General features: G+C 39.7%; 2 protein-coding genes across 5 annotated transcripts in view; both read left to right on the plus strand.

The window, feature by feature from the left end:
* The first annotated feature begins 1074 nt into the window (after positions 1-1074).
* Positions 1075-8350, plus strand: c9orf72 (C9orf72-SMCR8 complex subunit). Of its 2 annotated transcripts, none has more exons than XM_062469685.1 (10): positions 1075-1202; positions 1615-2161; positions 2753-2848; positions 3064-3128; positions 3381-3453; positions 4356-4472; positions 5205-5440; positions 5745-5802; positions 6114-6223; positions 7100-8350. In XM_062469685.1, exons 2-10 carry the CDS (start codon positions 1715-1717, stop codon positions 7284-7286), a joined length of 1389 nt encoding a protein of 462 aa, XP_062325669.1. In that variant the 5' UTR covers positions 1075-1202; positions 1615-1714; the 3' UTR covers positions 7287-8350. The 2 variants fall into 2 exon arrangements, with proteins under 2 accessions (XP_062325669.1, XP_062325670.1); XM_062469686.1 differs by having other exon boundaries at positions 1119-1202; positions 1600-2161.
* A 959-nt stretch (positions 8351-9309) lies between these two features.
* Positions 9310-13237, plus strand: part of kiaa1109 (KIAA1109 ortholog) — a 56315-nt gene continuing 52387 nt past the window's right edge. For all 3 annotated transcript variants that reach the window (XM_062470468.1, XM_062470469.1, XM_062470470.1), the window contains exons 1-3: positions 9310-9432; positions 11426-11483; positions 12568-12697. In XM_062470468.1, coding sequence (XP_062326452.1) covers positions 12598-12697 — 100 coding nt within the window. In that variant the 5' untranslated portion in view covers positions 9310-9432; positions 11426-11483; positions 12568-12597. The remainder of the gene's footprint in view (positions 9433-11425; positions 11484-12567; positions 12698-13237) is intronic.

Genomic DNA, 13237 nt, shown 5'->3' on the forward strand with positions numbered 1-13237 from the left:
AATTCTTCCATGTAAGTACTGAAGACAACATTTTGGGAATGGAAACCTGGCAATGATCAATGCTCTACTTTCTAAACACAAACAAGAATACTGCCCTTCCTCTTCTATTTAGTAAAGCTTGCATGCCAGACAACAGTCAAAGAAATGAGACACAAAGCTTGCCCTTTAGCAGATGAAGATGTTATCTTAGCACTTAGTGTGTCTAGAGTGCTAATTAAAGGTAATGAAAGACGACCCTGGAGCCAAACACAATTACAGGCAGAAATAAAAAGTAGCACAATATGATCTATTATTTTAACATTAACCCTAGATTTGCTTTAAGTTTAAAGGAAACACTAGCCAATGTTGTTCTTTTTTCTCGACTTGTGCCCCATTTGAAATCATGCAGAGGACTTTTGGTTATTGTTGAGACCAGTAGGCCTACACATGGTTTATATCTCTTTGAAATTAGTCAGTTGAGCCCTCTTGAGGTACCAAGGCAAAATCGACCATCATCACTTGAAGGAAAGGATGTGATTGGTGAGCCTCACCATATGCCCTCTGTCTGTCTAGATTAATCAAGGATTCTAGTATTTCAAGGTACAGCAGTTTTATGTACTCCAATCTTAGAAATCTGGTGCATGTGATGATGGGTGTATTATGGCATTTTTATAAGGAGAAAAGGAACTAACAAGGGGTCATGTATAAGAAAGAAAAGCGGGATTAATTTAGCCACAACTCCATGGTCAGTTTAGCATTTTCTTCAGATGGAAAAGGCAGACGCCAGTTAGCTCATAACTTCTCATAATCCATATTAACAACAGTAAAAAACAGGGTGAGTAATGTTTCGTCTTTAGAGAAGAGACAGCGTCTCTGTGATAGCGTCAACATTTGAACAACATAAAAGGGACAGTTATGTTTCAAACTTGCTTTGAATTCCAAATCTGAGTGCACTGCAATCTTAGTACACGGTTACTTAACTTAAGGCAGATTTTTGAATCAGTCACCATCAACACCGTTTTTTTTTATATTTTGGAGAATAATGACATCATCCTTCAAATGTAGACGTACACTAGAGGGCACTCGTTTAAACATCGGAAGACGACGATGACGTAATTACTAATCAGGAAATGACGGTGGTGCTTTGGAAGAAATGCTAGAGCTAGCTAGCGCTTCAAGATTCACCGTCTTAACAAAAGACAAACAAATATGACAATATTTCAGTAAGTCACTATCAGTATTGTTTCCATGTGTATATATGTACATGTGTAGTCAAAAACAACAATTGTTTTAGCCGGCTACGTTGAAATGCAACTTTCTAGAAGGGCTAGCATTATCTCGCTAACTTGTAAGGACAGTCAGTAGATCATCATAACAAAAGCTTAACGTTACTAGTGTTTGCCACCATTGCTAGACTAATTCAGTGTTCAAACATACCCAGCATATCTGTATTTGGCCAGCTAGCGTTAGCTAGTTATATAATATTTTTATTTTGAGAGTCACTGTTACATGTACCCATGTTTAAAATGGTTTACTTGTTATGAGGTCGGATGTATCCACATTATGGAAACATGCCAACAGTGTGGCCTATTGGCAAAAATGACATTTGCCATCTGACAGTTTGCTCTCTGCCAGCTCCAATACAGGTTGAAGAACACCATACATCTGGAAATACTACACTCACTTTGACATCCCACTTGTGAAGTATTCCCTTTAGCTCCTCTCCCAAGCAGTCATGTCCTCTGGTTGCCCACCCCAGTCACCAGCTGTGGCCAAAACAGACGTCACCGTAGAGGGTGAATGCCCTCTCCTTGCTGCCACATTTGCCTACTGGGACAACATCCTCGGCCCACGCGTCCGTCACATTTGGGTACCCAGATGTGAGCAATCGCTGTTCTTAAGCGATGGAGAGGTGACCTTCTTAGCCAATCACACGCTGAACGGGGAGATCCTACGCAGCGCGGAGTGCGGGGCCGTTGACGTCAAGTTCTTTGTGCTGGCAGAGAAAGGCGTCATCATCGTGTCACTTATTTTCGATGGTGAACTGAAAGGTGACAAGAACACGTGTGCCTTGTCAATCATCTTGCCACAAGCAGAGTTGGGCTTCTACCTGCCTCTGCACACCGTCTGTGTGGAGAGGCTCAAACACATCATCCGGAAGGGACGCATCTGGATGCAAAAGGTAGATGGCTTAAAGAATTCACTTCTGACGGGTTCGTCCAGTTGGGACAAAATCTCAGTGTGCTGAAACCATATCTAGAATAAAATCTATTGACCAGCAGTGGATGTACTATGATCTGAAGTACTCCAAACTTTATGTTACACTTGGTCATGAGTCTATTAAGGAGCACTAGTATATATCGGAGTCTAGTGAATCTTTGAAAGTTTTTTTTTATAATTTGGAACTATAATCCTGGGAACTATGTTGTCGGACTGTTAATTAGTGCTCAACAAGTGAATACATGTAAAAATTATTTTAAAAATTGTCGAGTCCTTTTTCAGGATGCAGGAAGTAAACCTGTTGAGTCCAGCCACAATTATTTATACAGAACTGGCCATGCTAGTGTACCGTCTAACCAACAACTAGTTCAGTGTACGGATTAAAAAGAAATCTGTAACTTTAAGGTAATAGTGTTGTTACCTAACTAGCAGGAAGAAATTGTGCATCAGTGTATTATGATGAATTATGATATTACTCAAAGTTATATTAGTAACATCAAAGTGATCAAAGGCTATGTACAGTGAATACAACCAAAATGTCTTCACCGTGTAGGGCTACAACATCATCTCAGTGCTGTCATCAGAGATTGTCCCCATTATGGAGCTACTGTCCTCAATGAAGACACACAGCGTTACTGAGGACATAGATGTAAGCATGCTCTGCAAACCTCATGTCATTCTTTGCAGGACACTTCTTGATATGAACTGCTATTGTTTTGTCTTGAATGAGTCCTTGGACTCATCACAAGAGATTTAATTAATTGTCAGTGAAACTCTAGCACACTATGTCAGTCGATAGAAGTGTCGACCCAGACTTTTCTGTTGAGAAATTTCAGACATTACTTTTTCTTCTTGTTATGTTAGATTAAAGACACTGTCCTAAATGATGACGACATTGGGGACAGTTGCCATGAGGATTTCCTGCACAAGTAAGCTTTCTGGTTAGCCTGGCATCACCAGACCAATTATCAAATGCGTAGTAGTCTGCAACTTCTCATTGGCAGTGACATGTCATGACATGACAGCTACTTCTCACAAAGTAGCTCAGCATCCGGCTCTGGTAGATTAGTTTTTGCTGTTGCTGAATTGCTTGATTTATATTAAATCCCAATAAGGTGACATATGGTGCCTTGGACTGTTATCTGTTGCAAACTGAGTCTGTATGTGCTTGTTGGTTTCAGAGCCATTAGCTCTCACCTCCAAACCTGTGGCTGCTCAATGGTGGTTGGAAGCAACCCGGACAAAGTGAACAAGGTACTGACATAAACACAATGTTATTTGTGATACAAGATTTCATCATAATTTCTTTCACTGTGAGTTGCGCCTAAAGGATACTTGGACGCTGCGTGCTGTGACAAATACCCGCGTAACCAATAGAAATTAGGCCCAAAGGCAAATTGGAGGAAAAGTTGGTGTTGTTTGTGTTTGAAGGCCCTGCATTGTATGACACAAGTTTATGTTTGTACTGAGACTTCAGGAGGAAAGCCTTACGTTTGAACCAAGTAGGTTTATTCTAACAGTCACGTAGCTTTTAGGTAGGCAGTATGTGTAGTAGGGATGCAACAATACAGTCTGCCCACGGTTCAGTAAATACCTTGGTTTTATCCAAGGTTTTCGGTTTGGTTCGGTTCTGCTGGCTTGGCAAATCAGATTTTTGTTTATTGCATACTCTTTCTTTATTTTACTTAAAAGCACACAAAAAAATCTTTAGTACATAGTGACTTGCAGGGGAGACGTTTCCTCTTCTCAGCGTGTAGATTTACGGGCAGAGAGAAATAAAACGCACTGAATTATTTAAACGCAAAAAAGCGAAAAATAAATGTAATTCACAAGTGCGTTTTGAACCGTGGATGTCAGAACGGTTCAGTATGATATTGAGAATTGTGGCATCCCTAATGTGTAGTGTCGCCTAAACATTGAGTGTCTCTCAATAGCTCTACACACCTATTAAGGCTTCTTAATTGAGAATATATGCTCATCGGCAACAACAAGATTGCCTAGTACATGTAGTGACATAGCCCCTGAAGAAAACTGCTATTTTTGTGCTGTCCGCCACGACTTCCCCAAACACGAGTCAGATGTGCGCTGAACCAAGCGGCAAGCGCAGTGCATGTTCTGTCGAAAAACGCCCGAACACGTTCTTGTTTTCTGCCTAGATTGTGCGTACCCTGTGTCTCTTCCTCACCCCTTCTGAGAGGAAGTGTTCCCGTCTGTGCAAGGCTGACTCATCTTTCAAATACGACACTGGGCTGTTTGTCCAGGGCCTCCTCAAGGTACCCACAGTCACCCACATGTATTATTTAGCCTGCAATAGTTCATGAATATGAAATATTTCTTTGTTCAGTTTTCTTTGTAGGATACAAACAAGAGTTATTTTTGATCCCTCTCATTTGGGGAATTAAAAGATCAGACGGCGTCAATGGATAAACATGTTATTTGTACCCATATTCATAGGGTGGGGATATTCTTTTCATAAATGAATTATTAGTAATATTATATTTCATTTGTTCTGCTATATCAACTGGACCACTATGAAGGTCCTTATGTGATTGATGTGATCCTTTTGTCCTTTTGGAGTTGACAGTGACATGTGGGTCCCATTCAGATAGGTATTGTCTAGATAAGATATTGGTGACAACAAGGACTTTGGTACCGCTAGGACAGCCATGGCCAATCAAGAGTTACTCGTGGCTAATTCTGCTGGTACATAGATTCTAGGATCAGATGGAAATGTGTTGTTGTGACATTGATTGAAATGGTTTAATAATGTTTAAAGTGTTCTTCATATCTTTGTGTAAAATAAAGTGTTTTGTGTGTTCAGTGTTATTAGACTATATAATATTAGACATTAGACATTTCTTTGTATTACTAACAAATATCGTGCAAAAAATGATTTACATTTCATTTCTCTATGCCACAGGGTGACAATGAGCTCAATAGGGTATTGTAATAACAAGCTGCTAATGTATGATGATTGTTCCCTCCCTGTTCATTCCGTTCCCCAGGATTCCACCGGCAGCTTTGTTCTCCCCTTCCGCCAGGTGCTGTACTCTCCCTACCCGACAACGCACATCGACGTGGACATCAACACCGTGAAGCAGATGCCCCCATGCCATGAGCACATGTACAACCAGCGCCGCTACATCCGCTCTGAGCTCAGTGCCCTCTGGCGTGCCGTCAGCGAAGAGGAGATCACGCCCGAGGCCTTCATCCACACTGCTGAGACCTTCACCCCGGATCTGTATGCCCTTCTTCTACTCTGAGCAGCTATCGTAGGCAATTCACTAGATACATAGGGGCGATAGACTAATGCGTTCTGCAGAGAAGAGACTGGCGTTGGTCACGTTTTGAGTGAATGAAAGGGAGAAAACAGGACAGAGTAACACAGCGGATATCGATATTGTTTTTTGACAACGTAGTTAAGGCGGCAGGCCTGTGTTGCTTAGGCGGTCGCCTTAGCTGCAAAGTACTGCGGGAGACCCTGTATATAAATGTAACAATGTCAATGTAATCAGTCACTTACACTGTGATATTCTCTCTTCTAGAAACATCTTTCAGGATGTCATGCACAAAGACACCCTCGTTAAGTCTTTTATAGATGAGGTAAGAACGTAAGGCCTAAACATAAAGTTGGAGTAGGGAGTCAGATGGCTGAGTGGTGAGGGAGTCGGGCTAGTAATCTGAAGGTTGCCAGTTCGATTCCCGGCCGTGCAAAATGACGTTGTGTCCTTGGGCAAGGCACTTCACCCCACTTGCTTCGTGGGGAATGTCCCTGTACTTACTGTAAGTCGCTCTGGATAAGTGCGTCTGCTAAATGACTAAATGTAAATAAAGTTGATATTTTGGTTTAATCACCCCAAAAGATTATCCAGCATGTGTGAGCTTTCCAAGCTAACCGATCTCCTGTTCCCCAGGTGTTCATGCTGAAGCCCGGCCTCTCCCTGCGGAGCACATACTTGGCCCAGTTCTTGCTCCTGCTCCACAGGAAGGCGCTCACGCTGCTCAAATACATCGAGGACGAGACGTGAGTACAGACCCCGCCACTGCTCCTCTCAAGATGAGCTCAGCTAGCTCCGTTTTCAAATACAACGATACGATATAACCATGTACTGTGCTGTGGTGTTATGTCGAAATGTATTTCGATACATTGATTGCGTGGATGTATGAATGACGGAAGTAGTATGACGGAGTTCTTTAAAAACATATATGCTGCATGGCCAAAGGTATTGGGACGCCTCTTCAAGTTAGTGCTGAATCACTAAACTAAACACAAAGCAAGAAATCTCTGGAGCTTTATGGAATGGGTTTCCATGTTCTATTCCATGTTCCATGGTCAATGTTTCTTGTTCCATGCACAATGCCAAGCGTTGACTGGAAGGATGTATGGATTGCCCATTGGACTGTAAAACAGAGGAAAAGCATTCTCTGTAGTGATAATCATGCACCATCTAGCAGTGGATTTGACAAATGCAACGAGAACTCTTAGTTCCACCGAAATAAATTTTTATGCGAAATAAAACATACAAAGTGAGGTCTTGATACAGAACTAATTTGTGCGAGTTTGGTGTGGAAAAACCTGACCGCTTGCACAAAACCCTGACCTCAACCCCAAAACCCTGACCTAAATGTTTTTTGCCAAAAAATGTCTTGCATATAAACTGCAGAACAGAGACTGAAGTCATACTGTTTATAGAGACTAACCTTTTTTACTTCTGCAGTGCCCAATATCACTAATGCTCTTGTGGCTGAATGAAATCCTTGCACCAATATTCTACCATCTATTGGAAAGCCTTCCCACAAGAGTGGGGCAGTTATAACTGAATACTGAGCAGGTGTACACATGCTTTTGCCCATGTAGTGTATGTTTCGTTGTTAACCATGACACTGTATGTTCTCACAGGCAAAAGGGAAAGAAGCCATTCCGCTCCTTGCGCAACTTGAAGACAGATCTGGACCTAATGGTAGAGGGTGACCTAAATATCATCATGGCCTTTGCTGAGAAGTTGAGGGCAGGTCTGCACTCTTTTGTTTTTGGAAAACCCTTCTACACCAGCGTTCAAGAGCGGGACGCACTCATGAGCTTTTGAACGTTATGGACTTAAGTCTCTTCCTTGCAGAGGTGCATCAAAATTTGAGACAATTGTTGGGTTGTCGACGGTTTCCAAATCCATTGTTACAAAATGATCAAAGTTGTTCCTACCTTCCCAATGCTTCTCCAGTGTATGTGCTCGACAAGGGATTTAATCAGACACATCTAATACTTTGACAGACACAATATTGTCAAATTTGATTGCTTGCAGTTAAACCTTTTAAGGAGTTTGGGATTGAGAATGAAGTAGAACTTGAATAGAGCTAACAGTAGCCATTGTTTCCCTTTATATGAACAAATGTTTTGGTTATGCTGCAGGTCACGTAGGGACTGTAGTTGATTAGCGATTTCAAATAGGCTTTAAAGACATTAAAACCGACAAACTGTCTGAAAATGTTGCCTTATTTGATTATAGTTTTGAAGAGCCTTTCATACAGCATTCAGCTTACAGAAAGGTTGTTAAGATGCACTGTTGTGGGTTTGATGTGCCACTTTACAAATTGTATTTGAAATCATTTTTCAAAGCACGAGTGTCTTATAATGTGTTTGTCACTTTCTTATGTAATATGTGTATATTTTATGACTGTGCTGTACTGGTCTTTGAGAAAACAAATACAAAAAGAATATTGTGATAGAATTATTGATTCAATAGTTGGAATATTTTACAGGATGTTCACATCCGTGTACAGGCAGTTACTGGCCATCTTCCTGTATTTAATAATAATTTGCTAGTGGTAACTTAAATAACCAAACCAAAAACGGGTCTCACCAGTGTGTCTCCATCAAAGGGGGATGCAAATATTTATGTAGTGTTAAGGGTGTCAGGCACTAGCCCTTGACTGAGAATATGTTCAAGGACAAACTGGACTTGCTGTAGTCTTGAGGTTGAACATGACTATGTACTGAATGTTATTGTTTTGGTATGTAAATATAATTAAATACTAATTTAACTTATTTGATGTATAGGCATCATGTAATATGCCCTCTCTTGTCTTGCTGTCATTGTCAAAAGAAAATGAAATATGTTGTCATGAAGGATATTCATAAAGCCAATGATTTAAACAAAAAGTAGTTTTCTTTGTGCCAAACAGTACACGTGCATTGACACAAGTTTATAGCTAATTTAAGTTTGTGTGTCCGATTACAAAGTTTGCTATAACGTGCTATCATGTTGGAAGTCAAAAGATAAACCTACATTATACTTCACCCATTGTGTTTTGATACCGCTCACAAGTTATATAACACTTTTATTTCCATTTAAGGTATCAATGTACTTAAAAATTAAAGCATGGAACAAGTAAACAATGTGATAGAAAAAGGAATAATGGTTAAATGTAAATTTGTTATACTCAGAGTAGCCACCTTTTGCTAATATAACAGCCAAACACTTGTGGCATTCTTTCTACAATCAATCTAATCAAATATTGATTCGAGACCAGACATGGGACATGCTAAATCTGTTTCAGGCATTCTAAATAGTATGGTTGTATGGGTATCGACATGCACCCTTAGTATGTCCCAGTAGTATGTCAAATGCAGTATGCAAAAAAAATACTAGGATGTCTACTGAATCCGACTGCATGTTGCAGTATGCAGGCTATGTTGGCACACAATTATAATAATCAAAAATATTGTATTTGAAGAAAACATTATGCTTGATTCCATATTGGTGCACAAATATAACTGTTTCAGAATATTGAAATAAAGTTAACAGGAGTGCAAACTTTTAATGGTTCAGAGGATGTTTTAACACAGAGGAAGTGTAAACATTGGCACAAAAAAAAATCGAATCAAATATTAAAACACTGGAATTGTAAAAAAATATTTTACAGGCCTTTGTTTTGAGAAGTTTGTCTTTAGACAAACTTTGAACAAAATCTGAGACGATGCTGCAAATACTTTCCAGAATTCCGTCTGTTTTGACACAGAATTACCCGATTGGTTAATTTTTGATCGCTGCGGCCTGCGATAGGAAGAGATGTCAACCATCCAACCAGCAGCTATGTAAATATTGCGGAGAGGAGCAGTAGTTGACAATATAGGTAGAGCTAGCTCGCAAGGCCGATGTATGAAAGAACAAAAGGATAACAACTATTCTGGAATTTGAGCAAAATGAAACCCGATGACACAAATAGTGTGAAAAGGTGTGTATTGGTTGTCATTACTTATGCTTTTACTTCCATAGTAGAAATCAGAAGTCGCTGGGTTTGGCCTCGGTTTATGCTAGTAGTGTAAGCTAGTTAGCTACTGTACAGCTATATATCGTCTGCTACAGTATAGGTCGTCTGCTATTAATCGTTATTAACTGCTTTGCTAAAGCTGTATCTGTATACCTTTTTAATGAGTCAATAGCTTGCTAGTTTTCCTTTTATACTGTAGACTAGCCTAGCTATTTTGTGATTCTTTTTGATGTTACGTCGTCAAGATGACACTGACAGTCAGATGCTGGGAAGGGTTGCACTGTCTGCAGACTGAATGATGCCCTACTGCATCTCAACAATATGTACTCCACAGCTATAACTATTATTGAAAGCAATCTGATTACTACTAGCTAGTGTACGTTTTTTAGTTACTTGCCAACTCCAAGATTATCGTCAGTTGTTCTCAAGGTAAACTTACTGAGCTAGCCCTACTTAAGTAGTAGTGCTAGTTAGCTCTTAGCAGAGCTGCATACTAGACTGTAATTTAGCAAGTAACTAACAAGCTAACATTATACTTTTGGTATTGGGACTGTAGCGAGATGACTTATTATAAAGATACAGTTGATGGCTAGTATTACGTTTAGTCAGCGTTTCACCATTCGTGCCATTACTTCTAGTAGACGTACCAATGTAGAACTAGCTAAGCTAATGCAGTAGTACTAGAAGTACAGTCCCTCCCAAGCACATTAACGTGTTTTGTCAGACTAGAAGAAACCTCTCCGACACGAATGGAGGCTATTTATGTGTCTTAGGTAAAAGGACTTGTTGTCGTTTAACATAATCATTCTTTGAAGTTGTTTGAACAATGCTTTTAAACATAGTTGGTGGTGGTGTTACAATACATTGTAGGCTGTTTATCATTCTATGCCAAGGGGGATTCTGATGAAGACAGTTGCCATTTACTGCCAGACCTGCAGTCATATTCCAGTAGAACATATATCAGCAGGTCAAAGCACCTTAGTGACTTTGTGTGGGAGATGTTAAGGATACTTGAAGCTCAAAGTCACACTAACTACAGTAGTATTAGGCCTACAGTTGATGTGACAAGATCAGTTTTCTTGACATAAAATCGTTTTTGGTCATCACGAGAGTGCTTTTCAGTTGCTTTGGGATGTCTTCGTTTTTATTCCACCCACTATCCTAAAACACAAGTCAGACAACTGTCTTTCGCTCTGTATTCCCGTCATATCTGGTTTTGCAGGTTTCTGCTACCATCAACTCAAACTAGTCTATCAGGAATAGCTTAGTTTTTAATCTATGCTCGGGATTTATACTTTCTATTAGACATTACATGGAACACAAAGATTCATACAAATAGGCCTAACCCCCAAATATACAATAGAGATGGTAAAAGTAAACAGAGGCATTGGTGAAACAAGCATGTTAAAGTTACAAATGTTTTTAATTGACTGTGAAACGAACTTGTTTCTTAAAACACTGTCAGTTATTGAACCCAAAGCGGATCTTAGCCTGTCTTGAAGGATAGTAGGCTGTATGCTACATCCCTGTATTTCTCCACCCATTGTGTTTTGAGATTTGCTCATATTTTTTGTGTGTATTGAACACTTCTGGAACTTGAAAGTGTACACACACATATTGACACAGTTCCTCATCAGATATCCACAAGTTTCTCAATAAAGCTCCTGTTCGCCTAAATGCTGTTTGACAATCTTTTTGTTAGTTTTGCCGTACTGACCATAAATAAACTGTAAGCAGGGCTGCCAAGCATTCTTGTTCATGACTAGGCTTGCTGTGCGCATACTTAGGAACTACTCCTGCGTAGTGGCTTTTGTATATCCATCTTGGATGCACATGAATTATGTCAAGTAGCATATACACAGGTAGGCAATTTTATTATTGCATGGATTGGCCTACACGTCAAATGTTTTGGCTCAGAACTACATTTTCAACTAATCTAAGCTTTTCTGGGTCACAGTGTAGGCTAAGCAAGTGATATGCTGTTGGGGAGAGCTGAAATGACGAAGGAAAAAAAGGTAATCAAATCGAGCATGCAGTAGTAGTTGACTGGCATTGTGTGATGACTTCCATAGATTTTATAACATGAAAAGCATACAAATATAAAGATTGAGGTTTAACAGCTGTAAACAACTGGTCCACCTGAACATTTTGACATTTGAGTCAATACTGTGCAGCAGGGAGGTACACAAGTCCTATTGAGAACTTTGAGCTGCCTTACCATAAAAACCAGAGTTGTCGGAAGTCATCGCACATGAGAGAGCATTGTCAAATGAAGTTGCAACAATGTTTGTAGCTCTCTAACTAGGTGGATGAAGAGTAGACCTATCTTCCATTGACTACCATTCATTTTATAGCATGAAAAGTATAAAAGATCGAAAGGTGGGGTTTTTCACAGTAAGAAAACAATGGTGTTTTTCCTTTCAACAAACACACAAGTAGAAGTAGCCTATGCAGGATTTTTGCTTTCAGCAAACACTAATAATAAGTATGCAGGATTGCATTAGGGTTGTTGCTTTCAGCAAAGACACTAATTAGCCTAACTGACAAGGCCACAACACACAATGACACATGATCAACAATTAAAATGGCTATTAATGACAAGAGTTGGGGTTTTATTCCTATTGAATAATTTAGCTGTTCAGGTTGTGCATTCCCTGATATGATCAATGCCCATTGTTTTTCTCTTTCGTTTTGATCTGTCATTCATGCATAAAATCTACTTGTTTAATTAACCCTTGTGTTATCTTCGGGTCGTTCTGACCCATCAGTCATTGTGACCCACCGTCGTATTGCGACAACTTTACCGCATACAAAAACAAAGTGAAGCATTTTCTTTTAACCGTTGGGCTGTCTCAGACCCCCCACATTGCGAAGGTTAAAAGAAAATTATTTTTATTTGTTTTTGTATTGGGTAAAATTGGGTAAACACAACGATGGTTCGTTATGAACCTTTGGGTCATGTGACCCGAAGGCAGCACGAGGGTTAAGCAACAAATAGGCCTACCTGTAAGTTCTGTTGGGCCAGTCAATTGTGGGCACTGGCCAGCCTATCTATTGTGTATCATGAATCTACTAAACTAGTGTTTTTTATTTCTCCAGTTTTGGGTGTCAGACTGAGCCACTGTAGCAATGGAGGGACAGAAAGCCAATGATAGCACCTTTCCTAGTCTCGATGACTTGGATGACTTCCTCACCAAGCATGATTCCAATTTTGTGTGGCTCCTTGTAGGTAAGTGTCTGCTGTTCAATGTTCCGTAGATCCGTAGATCTTCTGTAATGTCTTACCTGAAAGTGTTGTTTTCTGAGTGGGGGCACATCTATGAGGTGAGAAATAGTGACAAAACTCTGAAAGCTTGAAAGAGAGCATTTGCAAAGCCGTTATGTTGAAATAAACGATTTGCAAGCTCATACATTTAGTCATTTAGCAGACGCTCTTATCCAGAGTATTCATAGTATAATGTGGACTGCTTATAATTAAAAGAAGCAAGATTGTAACTTGACATGTTGACGTGAACATATTTTGAACATTTAAAAGCATAATTTGTTTACATACGTTTTCCAAATTCACTTCCGAGTGTTGATATAGTATGACATACTACTACTAGTGTAGTTGCGTAGGAACTCCATATTTCACACTATAGAGTTGACTAATGAAGGCTGATTAAATGTGTTAGGCCATGTCCATTTTATCATCATAATGGTGGGCGTAGGGTCATGTACACCTATAACCTTAATTAGAGAAAGTGTTATTAGTTGTTGCTGAGAAACA

This window comes from Osmerus eperlanus, chromosome 9, assembly GCF_963692335.1.
Source record: "Osmerus eperlanus chromosome 9, fOsmEpe2.1, whole genome shotgun sequence".
NCBI lineage: Eukaryota > Metazoa > Chordata > Actinopteri > Osmeriformes > Osmeridae > Osmerus > Osmerus eperlanus.